This window comes from Chlorocebus sabaeus, chromosome 11 (genome assembly GCF_047675955.1).
Source record: "Chlorocebus sabaeus isolate Y175 chromosome 11, mChlSab1.0.hap1, whole genome shotgun sequence".
Taxonomy (NCBI): Eukaryota; Metazoa; Chordata; class Mammalia; order Primates; family Cercopithecidae; genus Chlorocebus; species Chlorocebus sabaeus.
The window spans coordinates 45,337,056-45,363,018 of NC_132914.1; the positions used below are offsets into that span (position 1 = coordinate 45,337,056).

General features: G+C 47.9%; 1 protein-coding gene across 1 annotated transcript; it reads right to left on the bottom strand.

Annotated features, from left to right (window-relative positions):
- Positions 1-2,996: 2,996 nt before the first annotated feature.
- On the bottom strand, positions 2,997-18,455 carry ENDOU (endonuclease, poly(U) specific). Its single transcript, XM_008003008.3, has 10 exons — positions 17,632-18,455; positions 13,025-13,147; positions 11,403-11,468; positions 10,791-10,928; positions 10,167-10,338; positions 9,577-9,776; positions 6,533-6,646; positions 5,774-5,880; positions 4,897-5,039; positions 2,997-4,182 (listed from the first exon to the last, which is right to left on the bottom strand). The coding sequence occupies exons 1-10, from the start codon at positions 17,684-17,686 to the stop codon at positions 4,065-4,067; spliced, it is 1,236 nt and encodes a 411-aa protein (XP_008001199.2). The 5' UTR covers positions 17,687-18,455; the 3' UTR covers positions 2,997-4,064.
- Between the last annotated feature and the right edge of the window lie 7,508 nt (positions 18,456-25,963).

A 25,963-nucleotide genomic window follows, 5' to 3' on the forward strand; every position in this document is an offset into this window, starting at 1 on the left:
CTCTTAAACGAAAGCAAAACAAAAATAACTGCAGAAGTCCACAAAAGCAAACACAAACAAATGAAACTTTTCATTTAAAACAGGACTGTAACCTCAAATATTATTCTCAAAATCCAGATCGGTGGTTCTCAGTCTTGACTGAACTTTGGAATCACTTAGGGAGTGTATATATATATACATGTGAGTGTGTGTGTGTATAAGTATATATACTGATTTCTGGTCGTATCCCAGAGATTCTGATGTAACTAGTCTTGAGTGAAGCCAATCAGAATTTTTTAAAGCATAGGATACAGCTGTGCATTTGAAGCTGTAAGCCACTAACGCAGGCGCTAATCAATGAAGAACTAGGCTGGGGTCCTCTCTTACAAGGTCATCTCATTAGCACATCCTTCCCATTGTTTAATTATTGGTATCTTTGTATTTTAAAATCATGGTAGTCAAATCATTAAGTGTACGTCAAAATATTTACTAATGAAATTATTCTTTGGTTGTATTAGGGAGATAGAGAACTTTTTAAGAATTTTTTTGTTAAGTATTTAAAAACAAATATTGATTGATTGGTGTTTTTAACAAAAGCAACCACATTTGGTTTGTTAATTCTGGCAGAGTTGATTGAGTTGAGAGATAAGGGAGCTAGCTGGCTACTCTGGTAAAACCTCATAGACCCTTAGGTGACCCCTCTTTTCTCTCTCTCTTTTTCTCTGTCAAACCACATAATAATCAGAGGTAGCTTAATGAATATAGAGTCAAAGTGAGAAAAGTTAATCAAATGGTTTTGATGGTCATCATCACCTAATTCTGAGGCTCTTGCTGTCCCACAAAACCTGTGCCTGCAATGGCAGCCTTCTCTGCTGTGAACTCAGACCTAGGCCACCTTAAGTTCTTTCCTAGATTCCATGCAGACCTCCCCACTTCTATTGGCAGTTATCTTCAAATGGATTTCAACAAAATGTGTAAATCATGCCTTTCTTTTATGTCTCTTTTATTCATCTACTCCAGTCATCTCAATTGAACTTACCATTAATACCTGAATAGTTATTTTCAAAGAGACAAACCTCTTTATGTATTTTATATGTTGAAATTGTAATGGTCAGTGGAAATAAACAGGAGTGTTTATTATTGCAACATTAAAATGCGGCAATTAATTATTGTAAATGCTGTTAATTTTAATATCCAAAACAATTATTGGGATCTTTCAAATAGTTAAAGAGTCTGACAGTTAATGTAAATCTTAAGAAAGGAAGTATTAGCTAAGTAACTTTAGGAAGAAAATGAACCTTGGAACTTCCTGTTATGGAGATACTATGTTAAGTTTGGTTGCATGTGTCAGAAAGCCCAAAATAAGAGTGGCTTAAACATGAAAGATTATTTCTCTTTCATATAAGACTGAATATAAGCAATCTAGGACTAGTGCGACAGTTCCAGTGTGAGACCCAGGCTCCTTCCTGGCTGCTCTGTGATCTTCAGCACATGGCTTTCATTCATGGTTCAAGCTGGCTGCTCAAGCTCCCACGATCTTGTCTGAAATCCCATCAGCAGCAAAGGGCAAGAGTGGGAATAACGGTACCCCCTGCCCATTAAGAATACTTCCTTTTGCATGCCATTGGTGAGGACATAGACACACGCCTACTTCCAGTTGCAAGGGAGGTCAAGAGTCTGTACTCTTGACAGTCATTTGTGTACCTAAAAACTAAGAGTTCAATGAATAAGGAAGAAGAGGAGAGCAGACACTGAGGGGTAACCAGCAGCCTCTGTAAGGGGTCTTAATAAATATTATTTAAAAAATAATGAATGAATAAGTGAGTAGATACTACTAGAAATCCAGGCTCACTACAACATAAGGAAAAGGGTTGAATTTGCAATCCTGATTCTGCTACTGACTAAGAATGTGACTTAATCTGAGCCTCAGTTGTCTAGGTAAAATTAAAGTGGTGAAGATAAAAATACCCACCAGATTGAGAAAATGAATATAAAACGACTAGTTAGCACAGCTTGGGACATGGTAACAGCTTAACAAATGTTAGTTCTTACCCTTCTCTCCTGCAAAGCTAAGGCCCAGACCCTGGAATACAGTACTCTCTCCTACATTTCTGTCTTTCTGTCTCCTACTGGACTACCTGGAAGACCTGAAGAGGCCTATGAAGAGCACAAGTACTGGGCACCAGTAGGTGAAGGTTAAGGCTGATAGCAGGGATAGTAAATTGCCTCTCCCAGTATAAAATTAAATCTGTATCATAAGTGAGACAATTATTACTATAAGAAAGACTAGCATGTTATTTCACATTCCTTATCTCACAACAATGGTAATATTATCCCCATTTGACTGATGAGGAAACAATCTGAATAATTAAGAAATTTGCTCATATGGCCAGTAAGCAACAGAGCCTGGCTAGGTACCTGGGCAACATGACTTCAGAGCCTGTACCTGTTACCCCTGTGCTCTGCTGACTCACTGTCTTGCCCGTTGACTGTGAACATCCCTGGGAAAGGGCAGGACACAGCCCTGTTTCATCCATCTGCAGTCTATAAACTTGCCAGAGGTATCCCTTCATATCTGACTATTTTCTAGCATTGTGGCTTGAGCAATCTGCTTACAGATAAGAAGTCTTTTTCTGTATCTCTTTAGTATCTCCTCTTCCCCCACTGTAGTCAACCTCTGCAACCACAGAAGCTACATCCAGAAATGTCCTTATACTCCTGTGTATGTGATCAAGGGAACTGGTTATTGGGGATGGGAACCACCAATCTCCATTTACCCCCCCCCCCCCCCGCCTCATTATCTGTATGCAATGCTCCTTCCACTCTTCATATTACAGAATTCTCTTCCCCTCTTGGCTAGAGAGACTTAGTGAGTCAACAGGGACTTCACCCAGATACCGCATTCTTCAAGCCATTCTGAAAAAACGCTAGAGCAAAAGTATCATTCCCAGCCCTGCTCCAGGGAAAAGGCAGGGAGACAGACAGTGGAGGGAGGCCATATACAAAGAAGACACTCATTTCAAGTTTTCTTCCATGACTTTAATTGGAAACTTGAACCTTCTAAACTGTAGTTCACACCCGGCTCTGTGGTACAGCATTTAGTTCTCAGTGGGGTTGGGGGACAAATACATAATTGAGGTTAAAATAGGGAACCACAGTCTCTCTGGTCTCCTAGAGTTACTCAAATTATGCCTGCTGGATAAGACTTAAAATAATTATGTTAATGACACCAAGCTGTGGGTTCCTTCTTTTTCTGATGCTGAATCTTCCTCCTATGAGGAGAACTCTTTCAAAAAAAACATTGGGGATCAAAATACAAGCCTGTGGCTGCACTAAACATCCACAAGTGGGAAACTTCTTGATGCAGATACTGAGCTGGACACAAAAACACTCAGGCCTGGAGAAGGCCACCCCACCCTCAGCCCATTCACTGCACCAACCTATTACCCTTCTGCATTCAGCATTGGAGTTCTCCCAGACTCTGTTCTGAGAGGATCTAACGCTGGAAAAAACCAAAGGCCCTTGCTTGATTACTGTGGCCTTACTTCTTTGAGGATCGCAACACAGGGCTGAGTTGTAGTTTACAGAGCTGTGTATAATAACAGCCATTATAGTAATCTTGAATTTCTATCAGCTGTTCTTCCTAAGAACAATTGAAAATACCATCACAGTAAAAATATCAGGGCTTGCCCTTTCACCAACCCCAAAAAGAGGGAAGTGGGGAAACCCCTTCCCTTTACATTAAAGGGAAGCATGAGGCCTGAAGAGGTCAAAGGACTTCTTCCTAGTTCCCCCACACATCAGGGCAGAGAGCTATGGAGGGCTCCTACCTTCTCTGCCTGGACTCTGTTTCTTAGTCTACATTGCCAAAATTCTAGAGGATAAAGGTTTGACTGTTTATCCAATTTTTCTAATTTGTACATTTTATCTCTTTCCCATGTGGGCACTTTGGGATTTAGGAATGCTTCTCATTGCTTTGAGATTTGGTGATCACTCCCAGTCCCCTCCCTCTTCTCTCTAGTCCAGAGAAGATAGCACTTCAGTCTTGCAAGAGCCCTCATACCCCTTTCTGGCTCAAAGTTCTATTACGCGGAAGACACTATGTAGGCTGTGGCGATGTACTTCTTGCCATTCCCGTAGGTGGACTTGTCCCAGGTATATGTCCGGACGGCTAAGGGATATCCTCCCAGGCTTAACTGGCACCTGTGGGGAAAGATCCTGAAATCAGAGGGGCTCCCCACTTCACCCTGCCTCTCCCTGGACTGGAAGGATCAAGCCCAACCTAAGCAGAAGGGCTCCGTTCTGCTTAAACAGCCTGAAAGACAGAGCTGGCACTGCTTTCTTCAGCAGCTGCCTCCAGCTCCCCATGTGCAAGGAGCCATTTCAAAATCTTTGCCTTATTTCTTGTCTTCTTAAAGAATGCTGTTCCTCATCTTTCCCAGAGCAGTATTCCAAAATCCCAGATTCTAGAGGTGAAATCCTCAGAAATTAAATGTTTGCTTAGGGTTTCAGAAGTGGGAGAACTTAATGTGTCCGAATGTTAGAGAACATGAGGCCCCGTGGTTCCTAGTGGTACTTTCTGGGGCTCTAGGTTCCCCTCAGTAGCCTCAGGGCACAAATAAAGAGGCTGAGAGCCCCAGGACAACTCCATTTCTATTTCATATATTAAGGTCCTATGTAAGATTTCACTTTGAGGGGATGAGGGGAGATAGTTTTGCTGCTAAGATGAAGTTTGGCAGCCACCAAACCAATCCAGAAACTTAATTGTTCAAGCAAGAGAACTGAGGCCCAAAGCACAGATTTGTCCAAACCCTCTCAGCCTCTTTGTGGCAGAGTCCAGGTCTCTTGACTCTGTGCTGGCTGAGGACAGCCTGCAGCCCCAGCCTGCTCCCCAGGCCTCGCTGGCCCCGTCCTTACACTTTGCCTGGCCTGGCGATGAAGCACAGGGAGTAGAGTGCAAACTCAAACTCAGGGCTGCTGCCGATGAAAGCGGAGCCCACTTCCTTATAGTAGCCGTCCCAGTTGAACTGCATTGCCAGTACGTCCGGGTAAGAATCCCACTGTGGAGGGAAGGGCAGGAAAGGGGGTCTGGTGAGTGCCACAGAGTGGAGTAGAACAGGTGCCCAATGGCAACAGTCAGACAGTATTTGTTGAGGGTCCATTAGGGGCCTGTGTGAACCTTCCAGGGAGACTGGATTCTTTAAATAGAGGAGCCAGTCTGCCTTGCTAAGGTGTCTGAGCCCACCCAGACCCTCTGCCTGGAGCTGCTAGTGCACATCTACCAGGAAGGCCAAAATCACTCTCCATAGGATCCATCTCTGGGTATCAAGGACATCACTATTCCCAATGGCCCTCACACATGGAAGAGAAGGATAGTTTACTACCCCCAAATTATTTCCTGGTACCGGGCAGCAAAGGTTTCTGTCTTATAAAGTGTATGAAGTTTAGCTCAGACTAGCCAGGCTGAAATTTTCAGCCACATTCTAAGGAAGCTGAGGCAGGGAGTAATTGCATATCTTTGTTCTTCCCTCTGAGAATCCTCCCCAGGCTCCAGGCTCCCACCCAAATATGGTGCCTCCTGCCTCCTGTCCCTTGCAGTTAAGCCTTCACTGTTTGGAAGGGAATTCCAGTGTCCTGGCTGGCTAAACTGGCTGTCCAGCAGGTGAGGACGTCATAGTCACAATTGCCTGGGGTTGCCCCATGAGAGTCAGGCTGAGAGACAAGTCTGACTGGAATGCAGAGTGAGAGCAGGACATCTGGGCGCTGACAAGGCTTTTCCAGGTCGTGTACTCACAGGCCCATCGTAGACGTGACTGTAATAGTCAACCAGACCCTCCTTCTCCTCCAGGTAGAAGCGGATCCAGTTATGGAAGCCAGTGACCTTGCCTTTTTTGACCTCACCTATAATAAAGAGTCCAAGATGGATAATCTGGGCTCCTTCCCCACCCTCTCCTCCAATCCCCTTTCTCCACCCCATGCCAAGGCTTCCCCCTTCTCCAGTCTCTGACTTCTAGCTGCTTGGCCCCTTGCTCTGAGCCCCCAGAGTCTCTCACAGTCCTATCTCTCACCTCAGGAAGGCACCCCTTCTGGCTTAAGCCCTTGGGAGAATCCTTCCTTCTGGTGATCCCGATGACCTCTCTCAGCCATTACTCCAGCAGCAAGCCAGGCTTGGTGGGAGTTTTATGGGGTAGAACAGGAGGGAACAGACCATGGCCCTCTTGGGAAGCAGCTGGCCAGGCTCTGGAAGCAAAGGACTGTTCAGAGGTAGGCAAACTTGCTCCCAGACACGTGTCTTGTCCTAGATGTGCCCCCTGGGGAGCCCCAGCATCTGGTCTTTTTTCCCCCTTAGGTACTCCAGAAAAGACTGTTTCTCAGAATGGCTCCTCAGACACCCCCCCTCCCCCGGCCATCTGGGTTGGGGGAGAGTGCACGGGTCCCTCCATGCTAGCTGGCTGGACTGCTGATTAATCCATAACCAGGGCTGCCCTGCTCCTGAGCAAAACCATTCCTCTTCATCCCTCCAACTCTTTCTTTCCAAGAAAAGTGCTCCCACCTGAGAAGACATGTTCAAAGCCACTCGAGTCCCCCTCTTCATTGCCTCTTGAATAGAGCCCAAACCACATGTTCTTCAAGTCATTGATGAACTCTTGTTCTGAGCCATAGCGATCTACAGAGAGGAACACAGAGGGTTTTGGAGAGGGGAGGCAGGGCCAGGTCCTGGGAGCGCTAAACAGAGACCTAAAGAGCTACTTGTTCCACACGTCAAGAAACATGGGGGTTCAATCAACAAATGTGTTCAGCTGTTTATTCAATGATTATCTATGGGATGCCTATTTTGTGCCAGGTCCAGATCTAAAGGCTGAGGATTCAGCTGAGAATAACGAGGACATAGTCTCTATCTATATTACATTCCAGTGGAGGAGTCAAATAATAAACAAATAAACAATAAGAAATATGATTTCAAATCGGTGCTATGAAGCAGAGTAGCCCGTACTGACGGGAAAGGGCTGGCACATTGGGAGCAGGAGGCAGGGGGGAGTCTTCTAGAAAGGAAGAACAGAAAGGCCTCTGTGAGAAGGTAGTACTTGTCAGAGAGCTGAAGGATAAGGAACTGGCTACACAAAGAAGAAGAACTGGGGGGAAGATTATTCTATGTAGAGGGAACTGCAAGAGCAAAGGCTCTAGACAGACTTGAGTTTGCTGTTCAAAGAACCAAAAGAAGTCAGTGAGGGTGGAGCAGGAGAGGAGAGTGGTAGGAGAGGAGGTTTGAGAAGCAGCCAGGGGTCAGATCCTTCAAGCCATGGCAAGAAGGCCAGATCTCAGGCAAATAGAAATAAAACAAAAAATATTTTAGATTTACTAATTGTTTTCTGTCCATTTAGTGCCATTTTAAGTGCTTTCAATGTAACACTGAATCCTCACATTGAATCTTCACATAAGGTTGATACTAATTATCCCCAACTTAGAAATGAAGAAACTGAGATAGACAAAGTATGAAACTCATGCAAGATCACAGTTAATGACAGGTGGAGACAGTGCTTGAGTCCACGCAGTCTAGCTCCAGAGACCAATCTCTTTAACAACTCTATAGCTTCTTGGTAGTGCAGAGCCACTGAAGGATTTTAAGCAGGAGAATTGTATGATAGGAGCATTTCAAAGATCACTCTGACTGTGTATGTTAAAAAGGCAATGGGGTGGTATGAGTGGAAGCAGAGAGACTAGTTTTGAGGCTCATGCTTTGTCCACGTAAGAAGTTGATGGGGCTTAGATAGTGGTATTAACTCCGGAGGAGGAGAGAGAAGCAGTAGGCCCAGGACATATTTTGAAGTGGAGTGATGGACATTACTTTACTGATGGAGGAGATGGGAGTAGGGAACTTTGAGGTAAAGAGAACAATTAAATCTAACTACTAGGCTTTTGGCCTGAGCAACCGGATGGGTTATGTTGCCATTTATGAAATGGGGAAGACCCAGAGAGGAGCAGGTAAGGAGGAAGAGATGGGAACCAAAAATTCTTTCTACACTAAGTTCTGTGTGAATATCAGTTAGATAGCTAAGTGGAGTTGTTGAAAAGGCCCTTGGGAAAGTTCAGGGCTGGAGATTTCAATGAGGGAACCATCAAAGATTGACTGTTCACTGCCCACAATTTTGTACAGTGAATACAAAAGAAATACCAGACATATTCCTTCCTTTCAAGGACTTGAAACACATTTGGAAAACAAGACTAAATATACAAAAAATAACAGAGAATGGCTTCACACACTGAATAGCTACCCTTACTGAGCGCGGACTGAGTGCCAGGCTTTCTACTGGGTGCTTTATAAGCAGTCATCCTCAAAAACCCCATTTCAAAGGGAAGCCCCAGAGAGATCAAATAAATTGCCCAGGGTCAAGTCACTAGCAAGTGGCAGAGCCAAGATTTAAACCAAGTCTCTCTGACCCAAGGCTATTGTGGACCACACTCCAAACTCTGCAGAGGTGCCGAAAGCCGGAGTGAGCTGGGGCAGGTGCAGCCTTCACAAATGTGGTGGGATATGAACTATTATAGAACTTTAAGGATAAGTGGGATTTGGACAAGGAGAGAGGCGAGGAGAGAGTGAGTAACGGGACAGCCTGGCCTTGGCATCGGAACCCTGAGTTCCAGCCCCAGCTCTGCTTCCAACTCATTTGTGTCCTCAGATAAGTCTAGCCTGTCTGGCCTCCATTTCTCTCATTTGAAAAGCCCTTGCTCAGTCTAGACCTCCAAGATTATCTTGTGTATTTACTACAAAGAGAACGCCAGGGGGCAGCACAGGATTGCAACTTCTTCATAGAGTCACTCCTGTGTCACTGTCACTTTACCTAAAAACAGTGTCACCAACTCTTAAGGGAGGCAGCAGCTCTGAGCCAAGGCACTCTCAGGGACAACGAGGGAAGACCCAGACAGAGCCACCCCTCAGACAAAGCCCAGCTGCCTGGAGTTTGGGAAAGGAATCTGCAGAACACTAACAAACACAACCCCATGCCAAGAAGTCCTGCGGCCAAAATCTTTTTTGGTCTGACTCTAATGTGTCTCTATCTGGAGGCTTTCCAACCACAACTCTTCCCGATAGGACTTCCCTCTCTGAACCTTTGTTGATTTTCTGATGCTGTTTCCCCAGCCAAAAGGTGGACTCAGCCAACCCGATTCCTGGACTTTAGTGCGGGAGGAGGGAGTAGAGTCAGTGACTCTACCTGTCTGAAACATGGCGCTAACTCCTGGATCGCAGAGGTGACTGAGACATGCCCTGGGTGGGGTTGGGATGTGAGGGGAGGCTCATGCCCAGCAGAGAACCCTGAGACTGTAGCAAAGGGTGGGCATGCATGAGGCAGTTAACATGAAGTCAAAGGTGGGGTGATTTCCAAGCCAGCCAGCCAGAGGATGTGTCAGCTCCTGGTTGGGTTCCTAACCTCTCCTTGGCTTCCCCCTGGCCTCATCCCTCATCCCTCCCAGATGTACACTGACCTCCACAGAGTCCCCACCGCCTCCTCACCTGCCCTCCTAACCTTCCCCTCCCCCACCCGCCTGGCTCCCTTCAGACAGACTCATGCACCCTGGGGCCTGGGGGTGCTCACTCACTCTGGTGATGGAGGAAGCTGTAGAGCTCCTTCATGACTGCCGTCTTCATGATCTCTCTGAGGAAGGCATCCTGTTCAGCCAGCTCCTGGGCACTGAAGTGCTCCCCATGACCTGTCGCCCGCTGGTAGTTGTTGAGGAGGTTGATGAAGGCTGCATAGGTGGGCTTGGAGAACAGCTTCTCATTGACATAAGTGAAGAGTCTGGGGGAGGCAGAGGGAAACCCACTGAGAGCCCCAAACACGGGGCAGCAACCCCTCCAGAGACTTCTAGACAGGCCAGGGGCAGGCAGGCGAGGGCTGGCTTCAGGAGCCGAGGGGGCACTTTGGGTACTCTTGAAAGCCACAGTCAGGTCACTTTTCTTCCACCTCATGTTTTGGAAGAGCTGTTCTATCCTCAACCTGGCTAATCACAGAAACCCTCCCAACTGGATATCCACAGTCGCTCAAGATGGCTTTGTCTCTAGAGACCTATTTTTTTTTCTGCTCTCCCTTTGATCCTGCCTGACTTGAGGATAAAAGAGCTAAGGCATCAAAAGAAGCAAGGATGGGGGCGAGATTTGGGGGGTAGGAAGAGGAACTACGGGAACTCACGGCTTTGGGCAGCGATCCCTTTGGTCTCTGGTCTCTGACGGGGAGATGCAGTTTTGGCTATTGAGAATGATATCTTCCTTCTGGGCTTTGTTGGTGTCTGCCCTGTAGATCTTCTCAGAAATGCTCTGAATCTCCTCTTTGGTTATGGCATCACTGCTGTGGGAGAAGCCCTCTGGGAGGAATTAGGAGAGGGGTGGCCTCAGAGCCAGAGGGAAGCGGGGTCGGGCAGGAAATTGTCTGTGTGCATCCCCTCCTGGGCACCTTCAAGAAGCCAGCATGGACAGAGGGGAGCCACAGTTGGACACCCTAGTGGTAGCCCAGAGCCTAAAGGACCTGTAAAATCAGCACAGGCATTGCCCACAGAATGTCCCCCGGCCCCTTCCCCCTAGGAGGAGTCTCACATTTGGGCATGCATCAGAATCACCTGGAGGCCCTGGTAGACCAGGAAAGTGAGTCCCACCTCCAGAGTTTCTGATTAAGTAGGCCAAGAGTGAAGCCCCAGAGTTTGCATTTCTAACAAGTTCTCAGACATTGCTGTTGCTGCTGGTCCAGGGACCACACATTGAGAACCTGCTCTAGAGTCCTTCTGTCTCTGCAGCTTAGCTAAGGGAGCAGAAGACTAACCGTGGTCACTACACAGGCTCTCAAAATCTTTGCAGCAGTTCCCAAACTCTTGGCAGCGGGCATTGCAGTGACATTGGTGGTGCTTGTCGAAGGCTTCGTAGCAGCGGCCCTGGCAGGAGGTGGGTGCCGAGTACAAGTCTGAGAAGAGAGGGGAGGTGTGTCCCGGGCTGACCTCTAGAGGTCGCTCTGAACACCCCGCAGGCCGTCCCTCCCTAGCCTGGCTCTCTTGACTCTGCCCAGCAAAGATCTCCAGGGAAGGAAAACAAACAAGCCTAATTCGTGCACACCCTTCACAGTCAGGAAGTCCTTTCTGATGCCGATCTTTACTTTCTGGCATGCTGTTTTTCTAATCTTCCCATTCTAAAAATAAAATCTCTTCCACTTCCCTCTCCAGGCCTCAGGCTCTCTTTCCTAGCTACCCTCCCCCCATAGCCCCCCCAGGCTGGCTGAGCCCCACCAGGCTTCTTCCTGCCCAGGTTCCCAGAGTCCAACAAGCCTCTCTCATCTGGCTGAGGCCTCTGCCTGGTGCCATTGCCATGGCCACCCCTCCTTGTCACCCTCATGTCCCTCCTGCTTTATCTTGAGGGCCCCCCTTTGGGGAGGTAGGCTCACTGCTGGCGAGGGCCTCTTCTGTCTCTTCCTCCGGCTGTGGCAATGGCTCTGACTCTTTGTGGTCCTCTGCAGGTAAATAGAAAAATAAAATCACCAATAACCTGAGAATTCCCCTGCTGCTTGGTTTCTAGTTCTCTGCTCCCCCAGCCTCAGGGGACAAGCAAGGGCACTGGGTGCAAATCCCGACCAGGGGCTGGGGTCCAAAGGACGGGCACCAAATAATGAGGATGAAAACAGAAAATGGAAGATGTTTCCAATGGAAGACACATTATAGGAAACTTATAAAAAAGGAAAATAATTTCCCCAGGTGACACATCTGGATTGAAAACTCTGATTTTGGTGATGAAACCTCCGATTTAACAAAAGTTGACAGATGGATAGAGCCTTGATGCTGTCCTAATGACAAGGCCCTCACTTAGGAACATCCTGTACCTAGGAAAACTTCTCATCAGAGTTCAGGGTAAATTCTCAGGGCCTCAAGGAATAAGAGCTGTTTCCTGAGATTCCAACTTCCCTTCTTTCTTTGCCCCACTTGGAAATGGCCACAAAGACTGTGTCTAGGGAAAGGGCATGTTCAGAAAAGCACATTCCTATTGCTGCCCCACTCCCTTCACCTGCAAGCTGAGTGACTGTAGCTCAGCTCTGGGCAGAGAAGGGTGGATTTGAGGTTGGCGGTGGTGTGGCAGGGAGAAATGTTCCTGGGGACTCTGAGTTCCTCTCTCATCACACAGTGGAATAATACCCCCCCAACCCCTCCATACACCCAACAAACAATACTGTGACAAAGTGATTCAGAATCTACTAGTGAGTTTACTGAAAAGTTATTACCATCAGAACTACCAGTCAAGTTATTCTTCAGTCAGCAAACATCTTCTGATCACTTACTATGTGTCAGGCTATGTTCTAAGTGCTGGCAATCCATGCACTCTGACTCCCAGCTGTGAAAACATGCTCACTGAAGCCACGTTAGGTAATGATGTGACAAAGCAGAAGATCATTAATCTGGGAGTTGACAACATTGGAAGCACCTAAACAATTTGATGATTCATACATTATTTTTTTCAAGTATTCATTTAAAACTATGCAGTTAAAGGTGGCGCATGTCCTGTTCTAATTGGTGGGCTGGAAATGACGGTATGGAGATGTTGTGCCATGTGGTCCCTTCACTAGAGGAAGAGTGGTATGAATCGTGTCCGTCACTGTGATGACACCATGCAGTCTTCCTGGCGGTACACGAGTTGTGAGAGTTTGCTACCATTTTCACATTTTTGTGATTTAAATTGTTGAATAACAATTAGTAATGTCATACATACTAAAATATTATTTTTATCATTTTACCCTTTTTTAGAATTTGGTACTTAAACTTTCAAGATATTGTTAATACTGATAGTTCAGACAGAATTCTAGGTAAATGACATCTACTGTATTTTAAGTTGGGGGCATCCTAGAAAACCTGAGAAAAGTGGTGGCCAAAGTCCTGACCCTGCCTCTGTCTCTCGGTGCTTTCTGTCCAGATCCTTAGAGCCCCTGTCAGCTCTGAACGCTGCTCTGGCCTGCTGGACACCCAGGCCAATGGCCCCTTAGACAGGCTGGACGTGCCTTCGTCTCACAAGGAGGCTCACCAGTACACAGATGTTCGTAGTCTTCGCAGCAGTTCCCATGCCGGAGACACCGGCGGTCACACTGGCAGGCAGCGTCCCGGTTAAATTTCTCATTACATCGAGATGCACAGGATTCCATTTTTCCTATAGTCAGTAAAGGTCACAAACTCAGCTCTATGGAGACCCTGTTCTCCTCCCCAAGGTGCCTCCTACAGGAGGGTTCACAGATCAGGACAGGAGTGTACCTGGCAGGGAAGGGCATTACTCTCTGCAAGGGAGAAGTACATCCACAGCCTCCCGTGCACAACATAAGCCTCCCCACTGCCCAACACCCACCAAATATTTCAAGGCTTATCAAAGAGACCAGGATTACAAACCCAAATCGGCATTTGGGTTAGGCCCAGAACATAAACAAGTAAAGAAGCAGGGTCTGAGGCAGTAGGAAGAAATGGAGACTGTGACAAGCTTGAGAGCAATGCTCCATCTGAAATTCACAGCTGATGCTCAGCTCCAGCTGATTGTTGCCATGTTGGGATGTGGGCTCAGTGTTGCCAGAGCTCCCATTTTTTTTTTCAAGATAAATCTTCATTTTGATGTGAAATTTTCCAACCATGTAAAACTTTAAGCACACCAAAGCAATAGGTCTGTGAACTGGGTGTGGCCCACAGGCCCCCTTCACCTATCATGTAGATGCTGTCCCAGGGATGTCCCCTGCCCTCTGACCTTCCCCGGGCTCTTATCCCATCCCTGTTATGTTCTTTGCTTCTTTGCTCTTCTCTCCCCTTCATGTGTCTTCTCTGTACCCTCTTTCCCCCTGTGTCACATCTTTCTGTTATTTCCCATCTTTGGAGTACATTCAGATTAATTTATGCTCAGGGTGGGGAATGAGGTGGGTACGGGTGAGAATTGGGCTCTGGCCTAGCATTCTATTGTGTAACCACAGACCACATCCCCCACTGCAGCCAAATGGTTTGCAGAAGCAAGGTTTTGGTCGCAAGGGACGTAAGACAAGACATTTTGAAGGAACAGTGGAAACCCACTATCCACTCTGGGCTTTAAGGGTGATAAGAGTCTTTGTTCGATTTGAGGTTCCTGAGGTTTGGATTTCACGAACGCTGGCTTCAGAGGTCATACTGTGGGTTACAGAGAATGCCAAGATCAGAGTCAGAGTTACCATCGGCATCAGAATTTGTATCAGTGAGGAAACTGAAACCTAATTTGGACCAGGGTTGGGGTTAGTTAGGTTAAGAACTACAGTTAGGATTTGGGCTTGAGTTAAATTAGTTGATAAATTAACAATTTTGTATTGATATTTGGGTAAGGAACAGGAATAGACTTAAGATGACATTCGGGGTTGAGGAATGTGTCAGGATGAGAAAAGATGAATAATCCCTGTTTTGTTTGGGGGCTTGGTTCTGGTTATGATTCAACACAGGTATAGTATCTTAATTTAAGCCTGAAGTGGTTAGAGCTCAAATATTAGAGGTTGGGTTTAGTTACCAGTCCCTAGTGTTGGATTCTGGGATTAGGGTTGATACTGTGTCTAATGAGGGACGGCATAGCAGAGAGGTTAAGAACCTAGACTCTGGCGCCAAACTGCTTGAGGTTGGAATTCTGCTTCCACTGCTTTCTAGCTATGTGATCTTGGGCAAGTTATTTAAACTTCTGTGCCTTGGTTTTCTTATCTGTAAAAGTGGGATGATAATGGAGCCTATCTCATAGAATATTTATAAGAATTAAATGAGTTAATATGTGTAAAGCACTTAGGACAGCAAGTGACACATAGTAGTACTATAGAAGTATTTGTTAGGTGAATAAACGGTGGCAATATTTCATGCCCATCTTCCAAGTAACAAGTGTTCAGACTGGGTGGAGAAGTCTTTCCTGTGTGGTGGCCCTATTGACACACTTAATCTAGCTGACACTCTCCCAGGGTTTCAACAGGGCCATCCCTTGGGCTGGGTTGTCAGCACATCTGTGTTGCGGGTTTCCTGGCTGACTTCATCACTACGGGTCTGTATTCTTTTATATCAGAGAGGCATCGGGTCAAGGTTAACCCAGGTCTTCAGACAACTTCGCATTGTCAGGCCTCCAAGGTGGCCAGGAAGGCAGGTTTCCAGTTCCTAAAAGAGACCAGGCCCAAGGCCACTTGTTCCTTCAGGCCCACAGGAACTCCTCTTGAATGTTAAATGATGCTCCCTTGGAGCCTGAATGCAAAGATCTTAAGGAGAAATTTTCAGCCCATCAGCTCCCTACTCAGTCAGCCTGGCAGTACACCCAGAATCCAAAGGGAGAGAATTCAGGCAAATCAGGGCAATGTTTTTAATGGGCCAAATCAGCAGAGTCCAGGGAAAGAATTCACTTCATTCCAGCAGCTGGCACCAGTTGAGAAGGGTTGCAAGCGAGCAGTCAGCTGGACGTGCAGGAGAGCACCCCCGCCGGCCCAAGCTGAGTGGGCTTTTTCATCTCTGCTCAAAAACTTTGTCTCCAGCAAGAGCCTCATGCCAGCACTTTCTCACATTTCTCTGTGCACTTGGTCTGCTTCAAGGTGACCTTGGGATTTGACGGTGGAGGGCAGGGGTGGGAGGAACTTTTCCTCACAGGCACTTTGCCGTGACGTTCTGGGGACACTCTGATGAGTAACTAGTCACCCTAACTCACTCCAGCACCCCCACACTGTGCCATTGACACCAATACTCTTGAGTAAGCCTTGCTCCCCAAGCCAGGTACCTGAATCACTGCTCTAGTAACCTGTGCCTCTTGTTCCTCTGCCTCACCTCTCTGACTCTCTGCCTTTCTTCATTTGAGTCTTTCCTCTCTTGGGTTCAGATTCTTCCTCTAGTCCCTATGAAATGCTCAATTTCTCTGTACTTTCTAAGACTTCAATATGCCAGAACAGCCACTCCCTATCCATACTGGCCATCAAGAAAGCTTGGTCCCAAGCCTGGGTGGACACAGTGTCCCTGTACACTGGCGCTCAGCCCCTCTGATGACTGGGACATTCTACCTCTCAGAAGGCCCCAGATGCTGTTTCCATGGAGACCTAGTCAACCAAGAAGCCTCACCCCTTGGACTAGCTTCCTGCCTCCATTCACAACCAAAAAAATCAACCAAGGTTCTCCACAGACATCCAGCTCATAAAGGAGGACCTGAGGCTGTCAATGATTCCCTGTGTGATTCATATTCTTGCCTCTCAGTTCTGAGATGTTGAGATAGTATCAACAAGTGCAGAGCCTCTTCTCTGCCACCATAGGAGGCCTCACACACTTGACCTCACTTCCCATCCATCCCACAGACGAAGCAGATACTGCCCTCTGACCCAGCAGCAAGAGCTCCACCTGCACTTCTAAAGTTACTGCTACCTCTGCCCTCAGGGATGTCCTCCCAGGGACCAAATGTCCAGAGTTGCTCTCCTTTCCTAAGGCTGGGATATGCCAAGCCTGCTGGCCACCCCTCCACATTAAGCCCCCCCAGGTTCCACCTTCCTCCCCACCAACAGGGCTGAGGCCAGTGGCTCCCAGGCCCACCCTCATGCTCTCCCACTCCCTCTCCACCAGTAGGGCCCAGGCAGAGCTGGTTCCTGGTAAGGTGCACTATCTCATCCACGGTTGAGAGGCACAACTTTTTCTTCCAAGGGTTTTCCATTTAAAAATCCCATTAGGGGTTTCCTTTCCACAACCCCATTGGAAATGACCCCAAGTGGAAGTTTGTCCCAAGAATATTTATAGTCATAATCATAGCAAATTTCCAATTCACTGAGATCTCACTTTGCACCAGGTGCTTCTCATACATTATCTCATTTAATCCTTTCCACAGTCCCATACAGGAGTAACCCAGTGGAAAGACTGTTTCTCCTGTGGGCAGAGGAGGATTCTCCCCACACTCCTCAGCTCAGCCCCTCCCTTGGCAGTCCTTCCCACCCGCCCACTAGCTACCAATTAACACATCAGCACCAGCATTTTGCACAGTTACTAAACAAGAACATGGTCCTGTTCCTCTGCCAGTCCCATCCCCTGAACCTCTTATAACTGTGGGCCAGGTCCCTTCTCTATTCTTTAATTCCCCTAACACTGCAACAGAGATCCATTCCTCTGACCCCTGTACAGCCCCAGATAGGACGTGGCCCACCTCCTGGTTAAGGATCCTTCCAGTTTCCTCCTAAGCCTGCCCACCTCCTAAGGCACTACACAAAGTAAGATCACACCCTAGACAACCTCACCTGTCACCGGGCAGTGGAAGGAGTGACCAAGAGCAGCCAGGCCACTAGACCCCATGGAACCCAGCCCTAGCTTTATACCATACAGTGGCCCCAGACAACAAAATCTTGGGGAGATCAAAAGTCAGGCTGGACTAAGGGACGTTTGGGGCTGATCCTCCAAGGTGTCAAGAAGGGACTTCCATGAAATCAGACCATCAGCCCTACAACTCTCTCCACATAGTCCAATCCATTCCAGGAACAACACCTGCACCCTCAGACAAGGACAACCCAAAAGAGTTCTGTGGGTTTAGAACAGAGCTTACCCTCCCTTGTCCCATAGCCCTGCCCTCTACCAGTTCCCCAATTCTCTGCTTCTTTAGGCAAGATCCCGCCCTGCCAGCAATCCCATGCCCGGCAGATAGTGACTTACCAGCCCAGGCCAGGCTGCACAGCACGGCCAATACCAGGGGGATGCAGGCCCTCATGGTGCCCAGCTGGAGGCCAAAAAGGGAGTGGCTGTTGTACTTTCACTAGAGTCAGATGAATGTCACAGCTCTCAAATGAGCCTTATTCCTCAAGCTGATCCTTTTAAAGACACCAGGACTTGTAGAGCTGGTGTCTCCAGATCCTTTCAGGAAGAAAAATGGAAGGGAGGGACCCTAGATGGATAGGAGGTGGGGCCCTACAGCTGTTTGAAGCCTGAGGGAAGGTGACTAAGCAGGCAGGTAATGCCAGATGTTGAGAACAGGTAATGCTAGCTGTTTGCAGCTTTAAAAATAGGTCATGCAGGCAGGCACACCAAGATGGGTCCAGTTGGGGGGGGTTCTTTGTCCAAATTAGGGACACCTATGGGCTGATCTCTGGGTGATCCCCACCAAACAGACACCTACTTCCAAGTCTCAGACCTGACTTTCCAAGGGGCCACAGGTTGGATTCATCTTCAAATTCCTGATGCTTAGCATGACACTGGCACACAGTAAGGTGATTGGTCCAAGTTTGACAAGCAGTTTAAGTGCCCAAGCAAGGGTTGGGGTCATTGGACAGAGACATATAGGATGTGTCTGTCAGAACCAGGGCTATTCTTATTACCACCAAGCCCAGCATAGCTAAATCAGCCACATGTAGCTGCGCATGGCTAAATCACCCTAAAATATTATGCAAATGACTCTTATTGAGTCAGCCTCTGGGGTTTAAATGTTTCAGATTCCTTATGAGGCAGGGGAGGGGCAAGAGGCCTCTTAAAGGCAACTGAAGGCCCACTCTTCTTCCCCTGGGAGCCCAGGGTTTCGCTCCCTTCACCCCCACTTACACTCCTCTCCTCAAGAACTCCTCCCCAGTGAGGTTCTTTTGTTTCCAAGTCCAAAAGAAGAGGAACAGCTCCCCGTGACTGTCAAGTTTTCCACGATAATAAAGGTAAAATCTGCAAAGTATGATGCCCTTGCCAGAAAGAGCACTGCATGGGGATTCTCAACCCTCTCAGAAAAGAAAATATCATATACAAAGGCAAAACTGGTGAACAGTGGAGGCCACTCTATCAGTGATTTTTTTCTGGAGGTTGGGAGTGGAGCACGTCTTCATCCAGTGTGCTTTAACAGGAGAAGTTTCTTCCTCTCGCTGGTCTTCGGCTTTCTCATCTGAAATGATGGGGTTGGATCTGACAATCCCTTCCAGGTTATCAGATTTTAATCTCGAGGTTTCCTGCCCACGCGCCAGGTTGAACAGTTGCTGGTGGGTTTAAGAGAATCCCCCAACCTGTTGCTGTGCAGAGAGGAGTCCAAACATAGGGACTCAGGGGTAGAGAGAAGGACAAGCCTAGGGCAAGCAACCTTTGTAAGGGCTCACACCGTAAGTGCTATATATATTTTTTTTTCTTTTTTTTTTTTTTTTGAGATGGAATCTCTCTGTCGCCCAGGCTGGAGTGCAGCAGTGTGATCTCGGCTCACTGCAACCTCCATCTCCTGGGCTCAAGCAATTCTCATGCCTCAGCCTCCCAAGTAGCTGGGATTATAGGCATGCACCACCACACCTGGCTAACTTTTGTATTTTTAGTAGAGACCGTGTTGGCCAGCCTGATCTCAAACTCTTGACCTCAGGTGATCCACCCACCTTGGCCTCCCAAAGTGCTGGGATTACAGGTGTGAGCCACTGCATCCGGCCCGGAAGGACAACTAAAGAGTGAGCCTGGCCCTTCTCTCCCAGAAGGAAGCTGGTTATAGGGAGTAAGAGCAGAAATGGCTGCTTCATTTGCATAAGTTTCATTTACACAACCTAAAAGCAGGCTGCAGAGTCACTGCCCATCAGAATCCTCATCCTCCCTGGATTGGCACCACATAAACATATCTCTGACTCCTGTTGTTTAGGGGACAAAGGAGTGTGTCACTGGCTGGCCTGGGAAGCGATGATGCCTCAGAATTTGGGATTGAATGGTCTGTCCCTTCCAAGTGTCCAGCTGGGTGGACCCTAACTGAAGCCAAAGCTGTCAGAGTGGAGTGCAGCCTGGCTAGGTTCTCCTGGTGTCCAGCTGAACTGGCTATGGGATGGTGTTTTGAGGGCAGGAGCTCTTCCCCCCATTAGTGGAATTTTAGGTCAGGAGCAAGGATGGGAGCTGGGAAGACAGTTAAGTCTGACTCCATAGAGCCAGATGGTTCATCTGAGGACCGAAGTGTTTAAAACTGCATCCTTCAACAAGAATAACAGCCTTAACAACCACCAGCAACATTCACTGAGCACTTACCACGTGTGTTATCATATGTGTTATCTCATTGATTCTTACTACAACCTTAATAGGTATTATTGCTGTCCTCATTTTACAGATGAAGAAACTGAGGCACAGAAAGGCTAGGAGACGTGCCCAGAAGCATACAATCATTAAGTTATGCAGCTGAGCCTCAACCCAGATCCATCTGACCAGGGGTCATTCTCATAAGCACTGTTGCTCCATTGCCCCACAACATCACACTTTCAACCACCACTTAATCATGTCTGGTTACTGTACAAAGCAGTCTAGATTTAAATTCACTGGAATTAAAGGGACCTCAATTGTCATCTAGTTCCACTTCTCATAGGATGTCGCAACTCCCTAAACAACCCTAAGTGCTTGTCTTGCCTCTCCTTCAATGCCTCTGGTGCTGAGGGTTGAGGGGTGGGGAATTGGGATATGCCTTCTCACGGCTGCTCATGCTCCCTCTTCGCAGATCAGATTCCCAAACCCCAGATTTTATAACCAAAGACATGCTGACGAAGGCAGAAAAAATCCATTAAGTTAATAAATGAAAAGATATCAATATATATTCATGCAAAGATGCCTCATAAACTTAGATGTCCATATATGTGTATACACACACACACACACACACACACAGATACATTAAGATAGATTTCAGACAGCTTTCTCTTCCCTGCTAGCCTGTTCTGGACCAAGAACTCTGCTGCTCCTCTTTCTTAGTACTCCATGCCATTAGGTACTCACATGGGCTTTCCATCCTTGCAGACTTCCCAAGAAGCCACAGTGGGACCAGCCAGCAAGTTGGGAATCGCAGTAGGCTGGGTCCTGGAGAGCTGGGGTAGGGACAGAGTGGAGGGAGAAGCATGGTAGATGGTGTCTCGATGATGAGAATAGCAACAGAGATGGTGCAGTTGTGGCCTCTGTGAAGGTTTGGAGAGTGAGGAAGAGGGTGAGGCTGCTTGGGCAAGGATTTGGGAGGCACTCAGCTGTCAGAGATGTACAGAGTGGGAATTCCATCAGCTAAATATTTATCGAGTGCTCACCACATGCCAGGGGCTATGCTGTTATTGGACTGGCAGGGTTCAGGCCAGGCTGAAAAACTCTTCCTGGAACTGATTGGTTTCTGGTGGGACTGAGGCCAGATAAGCCTCAGCATTAGGCCATTGTTTGAAGTAGGCCTCATTCATCTCTGGGCTACCACGATGTCTATCAGGATCAACAGACCATGAGAGAGACTACCCAGAGGACAACTAAAAGGGACATCTGCCCAGGCCAGCCTATTCTACCATCCTCGCCCTCCTGCAAAACCAAGGTCACATCATTTCAGCAAAGGACCTGAGTGCAGAAGGACCCTGCAGCTGGCCCATCACAGGCGAGGCCCAGACTCACCTCCCAAAGGGACCCTGGCACCTGAAGATGCTGGTTCTCCTTGGGAGCGCTGCCCTGGCCCACAGGATAGAAGCGCAGGATGGTCACCCATGTCTGATCTTACTGAATGTGTCTTAGAAGCAGCTCCGTGTGTGATTTCTTTCCCACATCGGTTAGCATGGCAGCCCTGACATCAGCATCACACTCACTGCCTGGGCTGGGCATATCCGTCAGACCTCCCAACTAGGCCCACTCATCACATAGTCCCATGCTGCGCTTCTAGTTCTGCCAGCCACACCCCATGCTGGTCCTCAGCCTGGAACACCCTCCCCCACCCTCTCTGCTCAGCTGTCCAGCTCCTACTCATCCTCCAACCCCAGGGCAAATTCACTCTTCCACAAAGCCTGACCTCCTCTCTCCAGCCCACAGGATCTCTCCTGCCTATGAACTCGGTTGTGCATATTTGTTCTGTGTGCCTTTGACACAGCACAGTCATCTCTGATCATCAGTTGCTGCCAACATGGTGTCAGTTAACCCCTGCACTGCCATTTAACTTTTCCTCTGAAGTTCTTTGAGAAGGGGACCCTGCCTCATGGATCCTTTATATTGCCATCCAATGTGTGTTAGAATCTAACAGTTAGATAATTATCAACCTGTGCCTGGGACCTGCAATGACTCAATATGAAAATGAATCAGGGCACTGGTCAGCCTTCCAGCCCCACTTGTTATTAAAGACTCAGTGAAGATGGTTAGCAAAGCAGAGGACAGCAAATGGATCTCTGGCAGCTGTGAAGCTCCAGAGTTTATCCAAAGGGGGACTGTGGGGTCTAGAGACTCATCTCAAAGTTGCGTTTTCGTAACAAATACACTGGTTTTTTTTTTTTTTTTTTAGCTATATTGTATATTTGTTGGGGCCTAATGGAAATTTAGGAGGCCCTAAACCCCCAAGCCACCCTTGGCACCACCCCTACAAGGGGCAGCCACCACAGGGATTGGATAGTTCCAGCAGTTTCTGAATCTACGATGTCACAGAGTTCTCAGCTGTATCCTGCTTTTTTAGGATCCCAAAGGAACCACCTGCCTACACTCTTTGCCAGCTGTGCTAATATTTGTTTTACACTGCCCAGTAACGATTAGAAAATTACTATTGCATGTCCTCAAACTCCAGTGGTTTTAAAGAGCGTGTAGAGGCACAATGAGAACAAAGAGAGGTGGACAAGACAGGCAGACGGCGATAAGGAGGCTCAGAGAGACAGCGAGGGAGTGAGTAAGGGCAAGATCAAAGGAGACACAGGCCCGAGGCCAACCCACAGCTGGCCGCTGGCATGAGGAACATGGGCTGCCTCTTGCCCCAGGTATGTTGGCGCAGCTGGGCTGTTCTGGCCTGAAAGACGATGACGGGACAACAGGACTGGCAGGAGCAGTTCCTGACCCATGATTTGAAATCTACAATCTATCAAAATTACCATAATTATTGTGCTAAGGTAGTTGGGTTATGGGAAATTCCCCCTTTCTCATCATTCCTTCATTCACCTGACAAATAGCACTTGAGTGTGACTCTGTGCCAGACACTGTGATAAGCAAAGTGGATAAAGAGTGAGCAGCTCAGCAGCTGGAGGGAAAGAAAGACATAAAGAGCATCTACAGCCAGATCTGGGCAGCAGGACACGAAGCTCAGACTGTTGATTCTAAAGCCAAGCTGCCTGGGTTTGAATCCCAATTCTGACACTCACCAGCTGTACAACCCTGGGCAAGTTCCCTCGCCCCTCTGTGCCTCAATTTCCCCTGTAGATCTAAAATAGAACAAGTAAGAGTACCTTAGAGGGCAATGGTGAGGATAGAATAAGTTAATACTTGCAAAGGTTTTAGAACAGTGCCTAATACATAAGACCAGATGTTTGTTTAAAAAAAAACGGGGGGCCACAAAGGGTGTAATTTAGATAGGATGGTTAGGAAAGGCCTGAAAAATGAATATTAACAATGTTTTCTGCCTGGGCACAGTGGCTCACACCTGTAATCCCAGCACTTTGGGAGGCTGAGGCAGGCAGATCACCTGAGGTCAGGACTTCGAGACCTGCCAGACCAACATGGTAAAAACCCGTCTCTACTAAAAATACAAAAATAGCCGGGCATGATGATGCACATCTGTAATCCCAGCTACTCAGGAGGCTGAGACAGGAGAATTGCTGGAACCTGGGAGGTAGAGGCTGCAGTCAGCCAAGATCTCACCACTGTACTCCAGCCTGGGCAACAGAACAGGACTCTGTCTCAAAGAAATAAAAATTAAAAATACAAATAAAAATGTTCTGGGCCAGGGACGGTGGCTCACGCCCATAATCCTAGCACTTTGGGAGGCCAAGGCAGGCAGATCACAAGGTCAGGAGGTTGAGACCATCCTGGCTAACATGGTGAAACCCCATCTACTAAAAATACAAAAAACTAGCCGGGCATGGTGGCAGGTACCTGTAGTCCCAGCTACTCGGGAGGCTGAGGCAGGAGAATGGCGTGAACCCGGGAGGTGGAGCTTGCAGTGAGCCGAGATCGTACCACTGCACTCCAGCCTGGGCTACAGAGCGAGACTCCATCTCAAAAAAAAAAAAAAAAAAAAAAGTTCTGAAAATGACAATAGTGAGAAGGTGGCAGTTTCTCTAATCTACAGTCTTTATGATGTAATATTTATTTTATAATTCCAAAGATATATTTTCATTTAAAACATGTGCACCCTCAGTATTTTCAAGTCTTGGGGATGGCCCTTTGATGAGTCGCACCGTCTAACTCACCTGGTTTGGTGCCAAAAGGAACCACCCGTTTTCTGGGGCTGTGTCCTGCAGCCTGAGGAAGAGTGCTTTACTCTGGGAGAAGCTAAAAGCTTCAATGGGGCTAAGCTAAGAGCAGCAACTCCATGGCTCAGCCTCCCGAGCCTTGTGCTCTATTTAATGAGATTATCCACAGCTGCCTGGCATGGAGTCAAGAACCAGAGAAGAGAAACAAAGATTGCTGACCTTCTCCCTGGGCCACCAGAGTCCAGCCTGCATGTGCAGGCTCTCCCTCCAGCACACAGGTTGCTCCTGCAGGACTCAGCCCCAGCAAGGCTGAAAGGGTGAAACTGGCCACCTACCTCTCCCTCTGATTCCCACCCTGGATGCCGTTTCCCAGGACCCCGTAACACTCTCCCACCCAAGTAATCATCTCTGGACCTTGCCACCTGATCATGCCATTGAAATTCCCCTAACGCCATTGCCTTGAGGCTCTTCTTTTTCCATTCTTTTAAAAGTGACCATTAGAAATATTAATTGGAATCTACAATTGGGCCATTAGAATCTTCCCAACTTATGTATCTATATAACAGGGGCCTTCTACTGACAACTAGAACTCAAAGAGTAGAAGGCAAGCAGTCATGCACTCAGGCAGGTAGCAGGGAGCAACACTCAGGGGTAGGGAGCTCTGAGAACCCTTCCAATGAAACAGTGCTTGCAGCTCACTATCCCTCCCATGAGCAGTCATGGCTGGAAGCCACCACTGGGAAGATGCTTAAAGGGGCCCTTTTGACACCCTGAGTTGCCGAATTCATAGATCCTCAAGCACCTCTCATCCAAATTCCTGTTTCTAAATGGGGAAAGTGAGGCCCAGGGAGAGGAAGGCACTTGCCTTGCCCAGGGCTACTGAGAGACAGAGGCTCCTCTGCCCCAGCACACTGCCCACCTATGGGATCCCCTATGCTGCCTTATACTCTGGTGGACAGGACACTTTTCTGGGTGGTCAAGTAAGTTTAAAATATCCTGTTGTCCTGGCCCCCTAAAAAGGCACCCTGTCTCTACCTCTCTAGGATTAGGCTAGGATCACCTAAGTGCCAGGAAAGCCAGTACAGCCCTCCATTCAGCAGTCCAAAACAGCTCTAGCTGCCTACAACTCACTCCAGTGAGAAAACCAAGACCCGAGCGCTCTCCAAGGGCCAAGAGCAAGGCAGGCAGAGTCAGGGTGAAGCTTGAAGCATCCAGCTCCCTGGTCCAGGGTGCACACTGGTCAGAATCTACATGCACACGCACAACCAGAATCCCACACCTCCTAGCACAAAAAGTGGGTCCAAGCTGTGAGCTTAACCTTCTATCTTCTGGGAGTCACCAGGCTCCTCTGTGTTCTACCAATTACCACCAGCAGCATCCTCCCCTGGCCCCATCGAGGCACCTGCTCTAGGAAGGTCCCCACGCATGGGAGAGAAGACTGTTTCTAAGTGCAGCTGAGTCAGACTCAGCTTCTCAGGATGATCCAGTTTTATCATCACTGGGAGGGACGGCAGTCACCTGTGTCCTGGCCTGCAAGCCCCTTCACCCTCAGATGCTAGCAGACTGTGCTGCAAGAAGGCTACGGCTCAGGTCTTGAAGAGTCCAGAATCTGAGAGGAGGGTGCCTAAATTGGCTGCAGCAACTGGACAGGCCTGGGTGGACACTTACTTAGTATAGATCCATGGCCTGGCCAATGTAGGAGGGGCTCAATACTGAGTGTGGGTTGGGGTACTAGGACACATTTTGGAAAGACGTGTACTCTCTGGCCTATAGGTCTGTGGAAGGGAGAAAGGGGCTGAGGACAACTGCCAGGTCGGAATTTGCTGCAGCCATCAGCCACCATACCTGCCTGCTACTCAGGTGGCTTGTGCCAGTGGTAAGGGGAG

Bases quoted from the DNA above. Each gene is read 5' to 3' on its own strand.
- ENDOU (XM_008003008.3), bottom strand. From the start codon at position 17,686: ATGAGGGCCTGCATCCCCCTGGTATTGGCCGTGCTGTGCAGCCTGGCC. The intron at 9,777-10,166 runs GTGAGTTCCCGT...TGCCTCCCCCAG, and splicing joins AGGGATCGCTGCCCAAAGCC to ACTCTTCACTTATGTCAATG. The intron at 6,647-9,576 runs GTGAGTGAGCAC...TCCTCTCTGTAG, and splicing joins CAGCTTCCTCCATCACCAGA to ATCGCTATGGCTCAGAACAA.